Here is an 18,614-nt window from a genome sequence, read left to right on the forward strand (position 1 = left end):
GGGAGGGAGGGAGAGGGAGAGAGAGAGAGAGGGACGGCGGGAGGGAGGGAGGGAGAGAGAGAGAGAGAGAGAGAGAGAGAGAGCGAAGTGGAGGGAGATGGGGAGGAAGTTGAAGGGGAAAAGAGCGAGACAAAAAGGGTGGAGAGAAAGAGAGAGAGACAGAAGGAGAGCTGAATCAAAGATTGATAAGGACCGACCTCCCGCCTCTAACCACGTCAGTTAACGCTGATGTTAGCTGCTCATGGCGCTCTGTGGCCATCGTCATCTCCTCCCACACCTGTGAATGAAAACACACCTACACACCTACACACAACCAGGTACAGACTGGCAGGGCGCAAACCCTACAGACTGAAAGGTGCTGAACACTCAAGTTCTGTTGAACAATTCTGTCTGCAAAGAGCTGCTTTTCGTCAGGGTTTCCTTTCGAGAGAACACGTTTGTAGCCTGACTCATAGTTCCTCTTTTCCTTGTCACTGTCACCCACACCCGAGGCAGCTACGGATCAATACACTGATCAATACATTTGCATTTATGTTTCCTCTCAGTTGGGACTGATCCATGGACACTCTAGTTGTCATGAATTGTTAATGACAGTTATTACTGGAGTTTTTTGTGCATAGACTCATGCTGTAGAATGCTGGGTGTTGTGCATGCCCTGTAGGTACAGTAGACCCCTTACCTATACAGAACATGTAGGGAATATCAGCTCGAAAACCTTTGGAGTACAGTTTTTGGGGTTCCTAGTGGAACCGTGTCTCCTATAATATTTTGTACCGTGAACCATGTTTTCCCAAATTGTTCCCTCACCGAGTATAGAGAAGACAACTCGCTCACGTGACTCCGTTCTGAACCCCCCCTCCGCCCCCGCCCCCTCCCCGCCCCCCCAGCCCTCTCTATGCCCCCCCAGCCCCCTCCCCGCCCCCCGTGTGGGTTCACGTGCAGAATCGCTCTGATTTGACAAATGTGGCGTAGAGAGGTGGACGTGGGCCTCAGGCTCTTCCTCGGCGCGTGCTTAAGCTGCAATTTATTCTGTCCACCTAGGAGGTTGTGTTTGAAGAGAAGGGAAGACATTAAGGAATATTCCCTCTGATATCACTGGCTGCACTGATTCGGGCTCACTCACACATGAATGCACACACACACACGCGCATGCATGCACACACACACGCATGCACACACCCAGGCACACATACATATAATCACGTGGTTCCAGTGTGTGTGTGTGTGTGTGTGTGTGTGTGTGTGTGTGTTGAGAACTCTGCCTTTCTGCTTTGCCTCAGTTAAAAAGGGTTTCAGTCCCAACAACGTGATGTCGAGCTACGTCTGCTCTTCCAATCACGTCTTGGATAGCAACATTAACAGCCAATCAGAAACTCCCAGCAGCCTCTTCTTTGTGCCCTCTTTCCATATTCAGAAACAGACTCTGTCTGCTGGTTTTCCTCGCTAGGTTGCAGAAAGAACAACCCTGTACACAAATTACAAGTTTGTTCTGTCTTTCTAACACTGCAACTCCTACAGTAAATACATACACACACACACATATATATAACTACACACAGTGTGTTGATCAAGGCCATAATGTGGCAGCTGCACCAGTCAACAACAGAAACTGCTGTTTTAAATTCACACTTGGAATTTTTCCTCCTACATATTGCCATAGGAAGCTGAAAACTTTGCATCTAAATGAAGGGCATCTTTTCAGGATAAAACAATCTTTGTGAACAAAATTCTCAAAAAGTAGGCTATTTCGAAGACATTTAAATGGTCCAAAAGTTGTGAGACAAGATTTTGCCAGGATAGTCTCTCCTTTCGAAAACGTTCAAAATGCCTCACTAGAATTGTGCAGCTATGTTTTTGTCATTCTGCAAAATATGCACATCAACACCACTCCCAATGGGTGAACACACACTGCACATAGACAGCATACGTCTTTTTATCGCACACACACACACATGCTTTACATGGACAGACACTCATCAAACACGTACATGTGATGCATACACACAATGGGATGCACACGCACATGCTTGTGGTGCACGGACATGCCTGCCTTGGTTGTTGGGATGTTCGTTACTTCCTCGTTAAAGTGGGACCCAACCCCCTGTTCCCTCAGGACCCTGGGGCTTTCAGCCTGTCTAGAGGATAAGAGCATCTTATCTCCCCCTTCCTTACCCCTCCACCCCTCCTCCTCTCCTTCCCCCTCCCCCTCCCCTCATCCCTCCATCCCTCCCATCCCGTCAGTACATCCGCAGAACAGCGCTGTGAGTCTACCGTTCCCCCAGGCCGCTCGCTCATCCTCACACACGCGAACACGCACTCCTCTTTTATCTCTTAGTCACTCTCTCTCTCTCTCTCTCTCTCTCTCTCTCTCTCTCTCTCTCTCTCTCTCATCCCTCCCCGCTCCTCCCCATCCCCCTCCTTCTTCTCCCTATCTTCCTCCATCATCTCCCTCTCCACCTTCATCCCAACAACCTGGGTTCCCCCCCCCCTTTGTTCCTCCTTCTCTCTCTCTCTCTCTCTCTCTCTCTCTCTCTCTCTCTCTCTCTCTCTCTCTCTCTTTCCTCCCTCCCTCCTTCCCTCCGTCCCTCCCTCACTTTTTTCGCTCTACCTCCTCCCTTCTCTTCTTTGAGGCCATGCAGTATTTATGTCACTTGCGGCTGATGCTGCGTCAGTGAGCAGACGGCACGAGCGCACGCCGACGCGTGCACACACAACATGGCCGACGCTGTCGTCCTTCGATGGGAGAGTGCTAGGTGTTGACAGCCAAATCAAGACTGCTGATCACAACAGACGAGAGATGCTTTATTTACACAAGCACTGGGCTGACTAAAGAGCCAGCCTCTTGTCATGTTTGCATTAATGCCTGTAAAATTGTGATACACTTGAAAAGGATGATTTAAATGTTTCTGTCTGTTTCCACTTATGGTTGCTGCTTTGTCTTCTATATGTGAGCTAGCTTTGCCACAGCCAGATAAAGCAGTCTTATTTCTCTAAAGGCCATTGGGAGGGCCGTGTATCTTAAGTGGTATGATTGGAATCTGACCCATTTGATCAAGTACTTTTCTTCCATCAACTTTTTTTAAACATTGTTCATATATATGTATATAAACAGGGTTATATACACATATATATATATATATATTATATGTATATAACCCTGTCATATATATGTATATGACCAAACACACACACCACACACACACACAGGCACATACACACAGGCACATGTCCCTTCAGCTGGAAAAGACACCCCAACCCCCCTTTGGGGTAGTTGCATCCCCAATGTCACCACATTCATTCTAGGGGAGCCCCTCGTATCTGTAGACACCCCCAAGAGGGTTGACCTTGACCCCTCACCCTGCCCCCCAACCCCCTCCTTCTGGTTGGCTGAAAAAGGCCCGCTCATTATCTTGTGTCACTTCATTACAGCTCCACCACTGACAGGTCTAATTTATGGAGATTACGTGGCGAGTGGGTGGTTGAGGGAAGAGTGAATGTGTGTTTGTGTTGTGTGTGTGTGTGTTATTAGTGAGTGAGTGAGTGAGTGTGTGTATAAATGTCTGAAGTGTGTGTCAGCGGTTTAGTAGTGGCGAAAGATAGAATCAGAATCAGAAGTAGGAGTGTTTACGCAAAATATTGCAGTTAGGAATGTGTGCTTTCTGTGTCCACGGTGTATTTTCAGTGTGTGTGTTTTACCTTTCTGAAGGAGAGAAGGCGAGAGGCAGTGTGTGTCGGCAGGTAGAGGCCCGGTGTGCTGATTAGCCAGGGTTCCCAGTCTCAGTGAGGAGCATACTAATTACCTTCTGAAGAGACAATGAGACAGACACAACCAGACGCTCTGTCTCAACACACACACACATCCCAAGTCCACCCCCAACCACACATATACCTTGCTCAGAGCGGGTGGGATGGGGGGGGGTCAGGGCCTCATTTGGTTGGTCTGTAATTAGTCTGGCTGGAGGAGGGGAAGGGGTGGTTGTCTGGAGTCTGGAGGTATATTTGTGGACCCAGTAGAGTGTGATGCCTCACAGTCCTGTATTAGGCTGGAGGCTGGGCCTATTAAAACTCCCCTCAAGACTCAACACAGCAATCCAAGTATGACTGACAGTCGACACTAACTACTGTTAACAAGCAGAGATGATAAAGGTTAAGGAAATTACTAAACCAACACAGAAGAAGGGGCGATAAGACTTTCTTTCAGAACATGCCTCACACACACACACACACACACACACACACTCTCAGTTAGTGTTTTAGGGTAGCCCCAAACATGCAGTGACGGAATCAGAAGAGCATCTTCTCCTGTCAGTACCCACGATGCTCACAGCATTCCCTAACACACACACACACCACGCACACACACACACCACACACTGTTCTGCTACCAAAACTAAACCCCTCTACCACTTTACTATGCTTAGCTGCAGGGCTAGGCTACTAAACCCTTAACGTTTGTGTGTGTGTGTGTGTGTGTGTGTGTGCTGGGAGGTGCTCTCTCTACCACCCCTGCTCCTACACTTCTTCGCGTCAGCAGCAGCTTACATAAGAAGGGCAAAAATAGCAGCGATCTCTGCTGGCACGCACATAGCAGTAGAACACACACACACCCAGCACACACACTGAGCAGTAGCACAGAGATGCACACAAGAGTAGCTCACACATACTCAAACACAACAGTTGCACACACACAAACACACACACACACAGCAGTGGACACACACACATAGAGTAGCGCAAAGTGCTCTAGTGCAGAGGCCACAGTATCACCCTTGGTGCTATCCTAGCAACAGGGAATCACTGCAGTTCTCACCCACACACACACATATTTAAACACTTTATCTGTAAATGACGGGGGTTGCCATGCATAGCAGAGACAATAGAAGGGACCCTGTCTATCCTGGTCCAGTCCTGCAGCTCAGGTGATACAAGTTCAGTTGAGAGAGGCTCAAGTGATAGAGGCTGCTGAGAGAGGCTGGTGATAGAGGCTCTAGTAATAGAGGCTGCTGAGAGAGGCTGGTGATAGAGGCTCTAGTAATAGAGGCTGCTGAGAGAGGCTGGTCATAGAGGCTCTAGTAATAGAGGCTGCTGAGAGAGGCTGGTGATAGAGGCTCAAGTGACAGAGGTTCAGAGATCCAGAGCATCAGAGAGGATTCTCTTGTGGGCCGGTGGTGACACAGAAGCTGGAGATGACAGGCTAATCTCAGCACTTACAGCAGTTAACAGGATAAAGGCCCGTGTGTGTGTGTGTGTGTGTTTGAGGATGTTGTGAAGATGCCAGAGGAGACTTAGCTCTCCAGGGTCAGACAGGCTGTAGGTTCAGCAGAATGAGGAGGGGTGGAGGGGCTAGGGGGGCAGGTTAACACTCTTAACACCTACTGTACAGAAGAGTGCGTCTGTTTCTCCGCCTTCCCCCTCCTCTGTTTTGTGATGGACTATAATCGTTGTCATGGCACGGAGAATGCGTCGCCATGCTCTCCTAAATGAATGGTGCATCATCATTTCAACCCCCACTTCTTTTACCCTTCTCTCTCTCCCTCCCTCTCTACCTCCCTCCCTCGTTTGCCATCCCGGTCTTTTCATAGCAGCCGGCAGCCCTTTTAATCTGATTACCTTCTTACCGTTTCAGACCCTTTTTTGCCGGCAACTGAAAAACACACAAATCTGTGCATAATGCTGGGCCTCCCCCTTTCCTCCCTCCTCACACACCCACATACACATACACACACGCATGTGCACACTCTCACACACACACACTCATACGCATAAGTAAGTACATGCACACACACTCCCACTTATATACTTATTGCACATGCACACACACAGAATATGCACCCAACACAGGCGTCCTATCCACCATCAGTGGCAAAAGGATTGGGGGAATGGAGAGAAAGAAAAGCAGAGAAAAGAGACTGGAGAGGGAGTTGACAGGAGAAAGAGGTGGCTTTTAGGCTGTAAGAAAGCCTGCAGTATGAAGCTATGGCTGTTAGTGTGTGTGTGTGTGTGTTTGTGTCTGTCTATGCGTGAAAGAGACTTTGCAGAGAACTGAGTTGCTGCAAAATCTCAGAGGGGGATTGTAGCCCCAGCAGTGATGTGTTATTGGTGATGTGTGTGTGTTAAGGACAGTAGCTCCATCCATCTCCCTGAAGACCTCCTCTCTGCTACCCCCAACCTGCCTTTCTTGCCACCTTTTAAAAGGGTTTCAGTTTTGGGCAAAAGAGAGCTACTTTTACAGAGAGGTGAGGGATGTGTGGAGGTGAGGGATGTGGGGAGGGGTGAGGGGTGTGTGGAGGTGAGGGGTGTGTGGAGGTGAGGGGTGAGGGGTGTGTGGAGTTGAGGGGTGTGGGGAGGGGTGAGGGGTGTGTGGGGTAAGGGGTGTGTGGAGGTGAGGGGTGAGGGGTGTGTGGAGGTGAGGGGTGTGTGGAGGTGAGGGGTGAGGGGTGTGTGGAGGTGAGGGGTGTGTGGAGGTGAGGGGTGTGTGGAGGTGAGGGGTGTGGGGGGGTCTTGTCAGGTTTGGGCTTTGTGGGTGGAGGTCAAGAACCTTCTCAAAAGGGTGACGTGTTTCTAAGACCCATGCCCTTCCCCTCACCCCCTCCCACCCTCCCCACCCTCCCCTCACCCCCCATCAGCCCCTCTGCTTTCAGAGGCAAGGAAGCATGAATTATGCATGAGGAATGGGGAGGGTCTCATTAATAATTTCTCAGCCCTTTGATGGATGGAGGGAAAAAACAGGGGTCCTTAAAAATGAAGAGAGGATAGAGAAAAAAAGAGGTGAATTTTCAGTGTGTTTGTTTCTTCTTATTTTAGGGGCCCTTGCAGGTTGTTTTGAGAAGTTAAGAATGTCCTGCTATTTGAAAGAGACTGAGTCCCTTTTGGATGACTAATAATCCTCTCTATAGTTTCATTATTTCAATATGCTTCAAAGCCTCCTCTCTCTCTTTGTATTCAGTGACGTCTCACCGCTTCTAGAATGTACCAGTGTTCTGTCCTACTCTGGTGGTGAGGCACTAGCAGTTGCTAGCGTAGAGGCCAGTTAGGACCTCAGGGTCATACAATAAGGTCACGGGGGTAGAGTGATGAGCCAGAGCAGCACCAGGCAGCCAATGGGAGAGCGGCATTGTGCCCTTTGATGGAGGGGCAGCCATGAGCCTGGTTAGGAAGAGGAGAGCTGGGGGAGATGGCTGCCATCCAGCACTGCAGAAATGGAGGGATGTGGAGGAGAACAGAGAATGAGAGAGGGAGGGAAGGAAGGAAGGAATGATGTAAAGGCAAAACGAGAAAGAGGTAGAGAGTGTACCGTAACGACTGAAGAGGTGGAGGTGGAGAGCAAGGTTGAGGAGTTGAATGAGATATTTGGAAGGAGGGACAAAGAGAAAAGAATGACAAAGATACATTGAATAGAAGGAGGGAGAAGGTGATAAAAGGTTGAATAGAAGGACAAAAAAAATCAAAAATTGAAAGAAAGAAAGACATTGAGGGGGTGGGTGATGAGAGCGAAAGAGGGAGGAATGAGAGGAAAAATGGACAGACAATCATGGAGGAGCTGCTGCTCATGCTTACCTCAGGATGACATTTGAAAAGCAGAAAATAGACCCGAGCCATGTGGCCCCTTACCACAGAACACACAGCCTCCTCGCTGGCTGGCTGGCTGGCTGACTGATGCAAAGCTGATGAAAATGATGACAGTATGGTTATGAGTATGGGAAACCAAGACACCCCCGAGTGAAGTACACAATGACACAGAAATGTGTGACCTGGAACATACTGTACCACAATGTGTTATTTTGTCTCCACCATATGTACATTTGTGCTCATGTCTGACGAAGTCTGCCTGTTTGTGTCTATGTCTGTGTGTGCATGTCTGTCTGTCTGTCTTTCTGTCTGTCTGTGTGTGTGTGCGTGCAGGAATGAGACAGCAGAACGACAGAGGGACTCAGTACCGTTCAGCCATCTACACCTCCAGTCCCCCTCAGCAGGAGCTGGCTCTAAAGACCAGAGATACCTACCAAGAGGTACACCCAGTGTGCACACACACACACACACACACGCTCCACACCCATCACGTACAGACACACCGCTCGCAGACACACACACACACCACATACACAGCACACGTCCACACATTACACACCACCACACAAATAGACACGCCACACACACTACTTACACCCACGCACACACACATCACGCACATACACCACATACCACACACACCACATATCACACACACGTACTACACACAGACGCACGCACACACACACACACACACACACATGTCTCTGAGGACTGCAGAGTTCTACCAGAAGGCACTGATACCTAATCACACAAGCACACACATAGATGCCCTGGGGTGTCAGTCGTTGCTCTTGTCTGTTTCTCCTATTTGAATGACAATACCAGAGGTGTGCTTCTGGTTTCAGGGGTGTTCACCTCTAGCCTAGCACATCAGCTAGTCAAGCCAAGCCACTCACCCCTAACCTCCCTCACCCTCCTCACCCCTCATCCCTCATCCATCCATAAGTGACACCCAGCATCCCCTCCATCCCCAGAGACGAGGAGGGTCAGTAATCCATCGCCACATCTCTCCTGCTCGCACATGTGTCCCTCTGTCCATCCCTTCACTCCTCCACCCGTCCCTCCATCCCGTCCTCCTTCTTTTCATCCCTCTCTAAATGGGATTCATAGGAAACGGGATTGCCATGGTTACTGACGACTCCTGGGGTCACCGGTCATGGACCAGGGGACTGTCAGGTTGCCGTGACGACCCCCTCCCCCCTGCCCCCAGACTTGGCCTTGGGCAGGGGTGAGAGGTCAGGGGGGATGGCAGCTGGGTCCAGGAAGAGGAGGTTAGGAGGGAGGTTGGGGGGGGGGGGGGGGGGGACGCAATCAGACCAGAGGGCCAAGACTGATGGGTTGTCAACTGCCACAGACCCCGCCCCCTTGGTGACCTGCGCCCCCTAAAACCCCCTCCATACACACACGTGCCGTGACCCCCTACAGAGTACCTAGCCTCGGGCCCCCCAGGGGCCCCCGGGGGCCCGGGGGAAGGACCTTCTGCCCCCACACGTGCCACGGTCCCTGTGGGGTTCAGTGTCATAATGCCGCTGCGTCACCAGCGGCTGTCACACGGTCACCTCCCTGTCAGGGACTGACTGATCTGACTCAACTCTGACGGGAAGGACAACAGTCCTGCTGACACACCCTAACTGTCAACCTGTCCCCTGGCACTAGTTTCCCCAGATGGCAACTGGAACGTATGGCTCCACAGTGCGGCTGATAACACACACACTGAGCCAAAATGGCTCCTCTGTAAAGCGGTCTTTGTGGATGCACCTAGCAGTGGATGGTTAGAGAGGCTTAAAGAGCAAGTTAGTGTGTAAGAGAATGTGAGCATGCTTGTGTTGCCAGGTCTTATATCTGATGAGTGGAGTCTGTTGCATAAGAATTGCTAGAGATGTAATAATATATGACTTTGCACCTCATTATGAGTACCGCGCATGCATCTGTGTGTGTATGTGTCTGAGTGTTTGTACGTGTGTGTGTGTGCATATGTGTGTGTGTATGCGTGCCCTCCAAAGGCCTGGCTTGTCCATAGAGGGATGTGTTTGGCTTCCTGTCAGTAGCAAAGAGAGAGTGGGTGGAGGCTATTCAGATGATTCGATGGGCATCTGAAGACCCAGATTCTAACGTACTCCAACCTGCCATACACACACACACACACAGACACACAGCCCAATGAATAATTAAGCTATACAAAGATGGTCTTCTGCAGGGCTTTCAGTTTCTCAACTTCAGCATTGGGGCAAAAAGAAGCGAGGCAGAAAAGCTTGTTTAAGCGCGAGAGCTGAGAAGGGATGGAAGGAGAGGGGGAGGAAGGGGGGAGGGGAGGGGAGGAGAGGGGGAGGGGGAGGAGGAGACGCGAGGGGGGTTCTCTTTAATGAAATTTGAAATTTGTGGAACATCAAAGGCTTCTGTAGCAGAGCGGCTGTGGCAGCGGAGCAGAGGAGCGCAGCGCGCTCTCTCACTCTTCCTTTTTTTCTCTCCTCTCTGTCTCTCCTCTCCCTTTTTTCTTTTTCTCCTATCTGTCTCCTCTCTCTTTCCTCTCTCCATCTTTTTTCTCTCTCCCCTTTCTTTCTTTCTCTCTCCCCTTTCTTTATTTCTCTCTCTCTCTCTCTCTCTCTCTCTCTCTCTCTCTCTTTCTTTCTCTCTCCTTACTTTTTCTCTCTGCCTCTTCCTGTCTCTCTCTGCATCACTCTTCGCTGCAGTTTGTCCCTCGAGCTTGGGGGAAGAAGGGAGGAGAGGAGGGATGGAGGGATGGAGAGGGTTGATTAGGAGGAGAAAGCTTGGTGGGGGGTGGCTTAGGACAGGGTAGAATGAGGGAGTGATGGAGGAGGTGGGGTTGTTCTGTGCGTGTAGAACAATGTTTTTTATCAATCCGACCAGAGAGAGAGTGTGTGTTTGTGTGAGCGTGTGTGTGTGTGTTTGTGTAGGGCCTTGGTGGAGCAAGTGTGCCCTCTGATAAGACATCCCAACTTAATGAGCCGTGGGGGGAGGAAGGATTGCGAGGTGGAGAGGGGAGGAAGAGGGGGGTGATTGGGAGCTAAAAGTCTTGGGGAGAACCCCGGGGTTCTTAAAGGGCTGACTATCTCTCCATTCTCCTGGGGATGGTATTAACATGTCGTTTACCTACTTCTTCCATCTCTTTTTCCTCTCATTCTGCCTCCATCGCACACAATTAACCTCCCCCTCTCTGTCTTCTTTTCTATCTCCCTCGCTCCATGTAGCTTCTTTCTCTCCATCCCCTCCACCTAGAACTCTGAAACACCGAACACAGCCATATGTATTTAACGTTTCATTTTTATTTTTTTCATACAAAGTCACGGCAAAACACATCGGAAAATCCTTCCCAAATCTATTCTATATTTTATCTTGTTTGAAGCACACTCCGAACAATATACAGTGGTTGGGTTTACCGCTATGCAGCGTCGACTTAGCCCTACATATGAGATTAGTGGGTACAGCAAAGCTACGACCTATCTGGAGCTGGTCCCATCCCTGCAGCTGATGATGATGCTACTGCACAAAATGTAGGAGCACTTGCTGCCGGTTAGAGACAACCTAAAATGGCTGCCTGACCCGCTCTGAGAGGGATGAGTGAGCGGAGACGCACTCTTTTCCTCCTGCGTGCACAGATGCACGTACACACACATATAGAGCGTGCACGCACACACACACACACACACACGTTGTGCAGTTCACGGCATGTTTCGGTCAATTTTGTTGTCTCTTTTCCTTCATTCTCGGTGTGTTGAGCTTCTGAATCCTGGCCTGACATGGATCTGCCTCCGTCCCTCGCTACTTTGCACACATCTCCCTCTTTTTCTCTTCTCTTTCTTTCCTCTCGTCTTTAAATCTTTATTTCACACCCTCCTTTAGGTCGGCGATGTCATACATTTCTGGTAGATTCTACGCAGAACCAATTCTTTATTTCTTTATGGAACCTAGATTTCTTCACTACCCTGACTGTAACAGATGTTTTATGTTTCTGTTATATTTCATGTTAAACGGTGGTATTTCTTTACATATTCCACTGATGGCCGTAGAGGACTGGGATGGAGTGTTTTGTATGCTAATGATGATGATGGTGGTGGTGATGATTATATAAATGACTGTGGAGGGATTCTCTAATGTCCTTCAAATGAGTCAGTCAGTGTCACTGGTCTCCCACCCTCTCTTTCTCTTCCTCTCTCTTCCTCTCTTCGCTATCTGTCTCCCTGCCTTAACCCCCCGCCCTCGCTTTCTCTCACTCGCTTTCTCTCGGGTATAGAGGCCGTCCGTAGAGGATGGACGGAGAGACATGGTGGAAGATGGGTCTTTTTTCTTTTTCTTCCTGTCCTCTCAGTGTGTCACGTCATATCTGCATCCAGGCTCGAGCGTTTGTGGAAACGGTGAGGTTATCTCGCTTGGTTGCAGAGAGGGTGAGCAACGAGCCGTAGTCACAAGCGGGAGAGGGGGGGGGGGAAGAAAGAATGGGATGATCAAGAAAAGAGGGGGTCGGTGGAGGAGGAGAGAGGGAGGGAGAGATTAAAAGGCAAGAAAATTGAGAAATAGCTGATGGGAAAGATGTGGAGCGAGAGAAATTGAGAGAGAGGTGAGAAAGAGAGAAATGGAAAGGGAGTTGTTGAGCCATGCACATGTGTGACAGGGGACTTTATCTGACAGGAGTAAAAGGCTGACTCACCCAAGACCCTCTCCTTCCTTCCTACCACCACTGAGGCTAATGCTAACCATAGCATCTCACCCAGGATACTCTCCTTCTTTCCTAACACTACCAAGGCTAACGCTAACCACAGCATCTCACCCGGAATGCTCTCTTTGCTCCCTACAACCATCTCTTTGTCTCCTACACTCTCTTTCTCCACACATCTCTTTCTGACCATCACAACTACGCAGTCTCTCTTTCTCTGTCTCTCTTTCATTTTGTTCTGTCCTCTTTCTGTCCAGCAGAAACTTCCTCTATCACTTTTTATTTCTCTTTCTTTACTACATCCTTCCCTCTCTTCAGCCGCAGTGAGCAGAGCAGAGCGAAGCCACACAGGGTCACACTCAGCGAGACGACATGCATTCTGATTTATGGATTTAAAATGGCCGCCCGCCTAGCCGCTTGCCTGACTGCCCGCCGTGTTGTGACTGCAGTAAGCTTGGTGGTGGACTATACTCTCGCTGTACCAGACAACAAATCGGACACAGTGTTCCCTTCACCCTCTGCTACCCTCCAGCCTTCTCTCTCTCCAACCACTGGCTAATTAGGCCATGATACCACCATCACCACAACACTGCTCGCAGAGGGCACAGGATGCTCATTGGCCATGGACACAGACCAGGAGGAAGTCCACCTAGATTTGATCCATTGAATATGTTTGTTTTGGGTGTTTAGGAGACCCATCCACAATGCAGTATTTCTACCTTTGCATTTTCTATATCACAATTGGCTGTATGCCCAGTTTTAGATTTATAAATCTCTGGTAACAATGAATTCCCTTTCAATTTAACGTTTTATCCGTCAAGCTCTCCAAATATGGCCTTACATGTTTCCTTAGTTGTCGATCATTGCAGCATTGCCCAGTAAGGGCTGATGGAGGGAGGACTTCTGGGATGGAGGGAGGAGGACCATTGCTGCCCTGGTTTGTTTCTGATGCTCCACGTCCGTTGCATCAGTTCAGCCTTGACAGCACTACAAATACTACACTGCCACCCTGTGGCCAAGAATGAGTACTGCATCTCGTGGTCATTGTTCTCCCTCACAACATGCATCACAGCACTCCACAGGAGGATCAGGGGCTGGTTGTTTAAGCCTCGACGAGGCACCAGTCCAGACTACATGGCTCAAATGACTCGTCATGAATTAAGATTGCTCTTATCTATTTGGTGTATATCTTGTGTATCCATATTCTCCTCTGAGATTTCATGGAAGAAATCCAGCAAATAACAAACAAGCAATGCCTCTCGGTTCTACTCTGGGCTGCCCTCTGGGGTGTTGAACTTTAAAGGCTTCAGGATGAGCTGTATGTAGTGCTGAGGCCTTGTAGTTGTGCGTTGAGGGAACAGTCCCACTCCTCCCAGTAGGGGAGCTGTCTGCCTGATTGAAGCATCTCTCCTGAGGCCTCTCCTCTCTGTAGCGGTGCTTGAGGACACCTCAAAGACCGACCCACTGATGCTCTTTCATGATCGGCCCTTCAGAGGTACTCACACCCCCTGACAGATGGACGTCAGACGCAAACATACCGCCAAACACAAACACTGCCTGTGTGCTTTCATCTGTCATTCACATGGATCTAGTCCCCAAAGAAATCCCTCTTCCATACTTATTGTTTTCATGAACTCGAGGTATCAACAATAGATACATCAGACAATACCCATTAGGCAACCTACTTACTTTCAGTCAGTGAGCACTGTGATGTAGCACACAGGAACTTAGTCCTTAAGTTCCCTGTTTGTGTTGCTAAGTGAGTGGAAGGGACTTAACGGCCATCTTTTCATGGTCATACTCCTGTAGTTTCACTACCAAGAGCCAGTGTTGCAGTACATCCCAGCTGTCATAGACTGGCACTGTCACATGACATCCGTCTTACTGGATCTCCTCTGTGCCTGCTCCTCGCAGACAGGGTTGTAAGAAGAGCGGATGAGATGTGATCACTTTGACTGAGACGTGCCTGGTAGAAACAGACTGTTGATTGACTCAGACCACTGAAATACTGTTCAAACTGTCACTTGTGACCATTGATCTTTTGCTTTACTTTTCTACATGTACTATTTGTCCGACAACATGGATACAAGAATATACTAAATGAATAAAATGTAAAATATGTCAATATGTAACAAACACGGGCTCTTTGTTTGTGTTAGGTGTTGAGTGAGAAGGGGCATGGGGCCATCACCACGGAGATCCTGCAGGACCAGAAGTTCTTCTACGCAGAGGACTACCACCAGCAGTACCTGAAGAAGGTGCCCAAGGGCTACTGTGGCCTCAAGGGCACTGGGGTCTCCTGCCCCATAGGAGCAGGGGCTGGTGACAAGGACGAGCTGTGACCTGGGCAGGAGAAGAGGAGGAGGTGGAGGAACATTAGGGAGCGCAGAGTGGAGTTTGACAGGCTTGACTTTGATGATGGCCAAACCAGATCTTTTTTTTTAAATATTTACTTGAGCAATAACGACTCAGGTATTGGTTTTTAGGTGTAATCTTGCTGAAGATCTAGTCTACAGAATTCCGATTGACACTTTTGCATTCCAGACTGCAGTGTTGTCGAATAGCCAGAAGATGTCAGTATGCACCAAATAACATGAGTAACTCAACGAAGATTTTATGTCATTCCCACATCACACACACAGATAATACATTCTACATATGTTTTAAAACAATGTTGTGTTTCCTAATCAGTATAAGTTATCACTGTAATTGACTCCTGATTGATTTTGTATTCTGATCCATCATGTACCAAATAATAGCAGTTTCGAAAGTTGTTTCTTAAATGGAACCAGGATGTTGCATGACCATTCCTCTCACTATGTAGCTGGGATCACAAATGCCTCTGAGCAACAACTGATTACTACAAGCTGTAATCAAGTGATCTCAGTTCGTTTTTTCTCCGATTTCTTGTTTCAGAAGGGTCAATTATTGAGATTGATTGTCAGATTCCGTGGACTGGTCCTTTTGCTCTTGCTTGTTTGTCTTGCACTTTAACCTTCTCACCTAGTGCGCATAGCAGTCACTGCACATAAATGTGATATCCAGGCTATACATTGAAGGATGATTGAGAGTACCAGCGGGTACAAGCAGCTACCTGACCCACAACACATACAGAAGCGACTGTCCAATTGTATTTAAATCTTCATATCTCTTTAATTCGTTTTTCACAGATTCTGGAATGAATAATACATGTGTTTGTTTCCATTAATCATTGGTCACTCATTCTACAAAGAGAGAAATATATATAGAGAGAGTGCGTGTGTGTGAGTCATCTAAGGGCAGGTCCCTGTGTCACCTGTAGTTTAGTCACAGACTTACAGGATGTGACTCAAGAGTTTGTTTCAGGTACCTTCACTCTATGTACTCACAACACACAGATGATTAAACATGCAGATGAATATACAGGAGCCTGCATGGGGCTATGTTCACTCTGTTTATGCTCTCACGGTGATTATTTACCCTTAGATGAAGGCACACCTGTTTCTCAGCCTGGCTTACAGTACATTCACAAACACTTAGACAGTATGGTGAACCCACTCATACATACACACATTCCCTCAACCACACACACAATCATGGTTAAACTCTGAGAAATCAACAAAAAAAAAGAAGAGAAGAAAAAAAGAGTTTTGGGCAACCACAGTCGTCTGATTTCACTTCGCCCTCATTTTCTCTCTATCTCTTTCTTTGTCTGGGTGTGTGTGTCATTTCCTGACACCTGTGTGTAGGTGTGGACTATGGGGTGCAGGTGCATGCTCTCAGGGCCTATTTTAGTATTGGGGCAGATATTTTTGCATGTGTCTGCATGCAGGCCTGTGTGTGTGTATGTGTGTGTGTGTGTAACACCTGACTGTATCATGCTGTGAGACCTGGTCGGGATAGCAAACTGTTTTGGTTCATGGTGTGCTGTAGCAGTAGAGTTGAAATAACAGAGAGAGAGATAACTTCTGATAGACCTTAATAGCCTTATCTTGGTGTTGATGTGGGAGTTTAATGTTACAGAAGATCCAGTGATTTCCTGCCTCATTGTAAACAGAGTTTCCGTGAAAGGCTGCCTCATCTTCTGAAACCAGATTGGACCGTTCCCAGATGAAAATGTAGTTACAGTCAGACAATCAACAGATGCACTCACAAACATTAGCAGACAAATGTACAAATGTGAACAGATATTTTGGATTTTTGATGACTTCTAGATATGGGGAAACAACAGAAACTGAAATTGAAATAAATAGAAATCTACTGATAGTCTGTTATGTGTTTCAGTATGCTAGTGTCACAGGGCCAGACTGGACAGTGTGAAACTGTCCAGGTGCAAGTGTCATTCTGTCTCTATCTCCTTCTCTCCCATCCCCTATCTTTCTCTCTCTCTCTCTCTCTCTCTCTCTCTCTCTCTCTCTCTCTCTCTCTCTCTCTCTCTCTCTCTCTCTCTCTCTCTCTCTCTCTCTCTCTCTCTCTCTCTCTGATGAAGACACTCAGCAGTTATTTCTGGGTTTCCTGTGTGGGGGATGTCTGGGCTGGGCGGTGTGCGGGGTGACAGGCTCCCAGGTGCAGGCTGCTGTCAGAGGCAGAGAGGCAGGGAGGAGTGGGCCTTGAGCCAGACTGCCAGGCCCACAACACGTGCAGGGTCACACTGCACCCCGAGGACTGGGCTGGGGGTGGGGGGGCATCGAGGGAAGGACTGGGTGGTGGGGGAGGAGGAGGATGAGGAGGAGGAGGGGGTAGAGGCTGTGCTATGCGTGTTGAAAGTGGACGGGGAATTAGGGAGAGAGGTGTGAGTATGGAGTGACTGTGGTCAGAGAGAGGAGAAGGATGAGAGGATGAAGGGTGGATGATGGCGTAGAACGGATGTAGCAAAAAGAGGGACGACGAGAGATCAGCTGGATGATCTCTCTTTTTCTGTCGTCTTTCTCTGAAGTACGTCCCAGGGTGCAGAGGTCAGCTGGTCCAGAAAGGGGGACCCAGGCTGCCGGTGCTCCTGGCCCCGGGCTGCAGATGCTCTTCCCCAGACAAGGCTGCACTTCTCTGGGCAGGACAGAGGGCCCGCTGTGCTCTGGCCTAGAGCTGTGGTCTGATGCCCCGATTAGGACCCAGTGCCTGGGGATGGGAGGGATGCAAACACATCTGGCATCTCGATCGCGTACGCACAATCACACCCACACATTCTCACACACACCCACACACGTATAGATCCAGGAATACACATGCAAATAAAAGCGTGCAGGCACACAGTACTTTACACACACATTTTTACATCTACACATGGCACCCTGACCCACATATATATATATATTTTTTTAAAGCCTGAAAAAGTTGTTGACATATTTTTGAACATTGGTCACTTTCTTTTTTGAATTCCAGAACTCCAAACAAGTGTTGATGACGTCACCAAAGCTGCAGGTGTGAGAGTCAGTTGTTGTATGAAAACAATAGAACGTTCTAGACCAGCTGAGGTGAGGGTTCGTGTGTGGTGAGGATGAGAGCTGGGCTGGGGAGCGTGGTGTTCAGAGGTGTTCTGTACATCACAGGCTGTGCGACACAGCAGGATGCGTGGGCGCTCTCCTCCGTATGAGGGTGCACAGGGTTTGTCTGTCTGTGTGTGTGTGTGTGTTTTAACAGTTGCGTGTGTGCTCTTCTCTGCATTAGGCTGCTGTGCAGGACGGCGGTAGCGGTTGGGACGGGGGCGAGGGCGGGAAGTGTGTGTGTGTGTTCACCTCTGTAAACAACATGTACCTCTCTGCCTGTTTTTCAGCTCTTTCCTACGATGACTAATACACCTCCATGCTCCTGGGTTGCCAGGTTCACCCCAACATTACTATGGGGGAATCCTAAACAAAGCTTTTCTAAGGGGGTTCATATCTGGCATCCCTGGTTAAGATTTGATGTGGGTTAGACTAGTATGGTTTGGAAACATTTTCAAGATGAAGAAATAGATCACAAGTTAGGTATGAATTTCCAAATGGTGATGTATATCTGTCTTTCTCTTTCCAGGTACGTTAAAGTCTGTCTCCATGCTCATGTGTGTGTGTTTGTGAGTGTGCATCAATCTCACTGTGTCCATATGTGTGTGTCTATCTTAGGACATGTAAGCTGTGTGTGTGTGTGACTTTTTGTCAAGGCCTATGGAATGTGTGTTTATGTGTGTGCTTCTTAGTACATAAAAGCTGTGTGTTTGTGAGTGTATGTCAAAGCCTATGGAGTGTGTGCGTGCGTGTGTGTGTATGAGTGTGTGTGTGAGTGTGTGTGAGTGAGTGAACAGTCCGGTGCAGAGGCGTAGTGGCGGTGTGGTCTTTGTGCCCAGCTGTGCTGTCATTAAAGAGCCATCTGTGGACAATAGGCCCTGTCTGAGATCCTCCACAGCCTGGTTCCTGCC

At 48.6% G+C, this 18,614-nt stretch overlaps 1 protein-coding gene across 1 annotated transcript in view; it reads left to right on the top strand.

Moving 5' to 3' along the window:
• si:ch1073-358c10.1 (mitochondrial peptide methionine sulfoxide reductase) overlaps nucleotides 1-16,488 on the top strand; it is a 24,760-nt gene extending 8,272 nt beyond the window's left edge. The window contains exons 5-6 of the mRNA XM_047018383.1: nucleotides 7,903-8,009; nucleotides 14,404-16,488. Coding sequence (XP_046874339.1) covers nucleotides 7,903-8,009; nucleotides 14,404-14,586 — 290 coding nt within the window. The 3' untranslated portion in view covers nucleotides 14,587-16,488. The remainder of the gene's footprint in view (nucleotides 1-7,902; nucleotides 8,010-14,403) is intronic.
• The last annotated feature ends 2,126 nt before the right edge of the window (nucleotides 16,489-18,614 follow it).

The sequence above is a fragment of the Hypomesus transpacificus genome, chromosome 3 (genome assembly GCF_021917145.1).
Source record: "Hypomesus transpacificus isolate Combined female chromosome 3, fHypTra1, whole genome shotgun sequence".
Lineage (NCBI taxonomy): Eukaryota > Metazoa > Chordata > Actinopteri > Osmeriformes > Osmeridae > Hypomesus > Hypomesus transpacificus.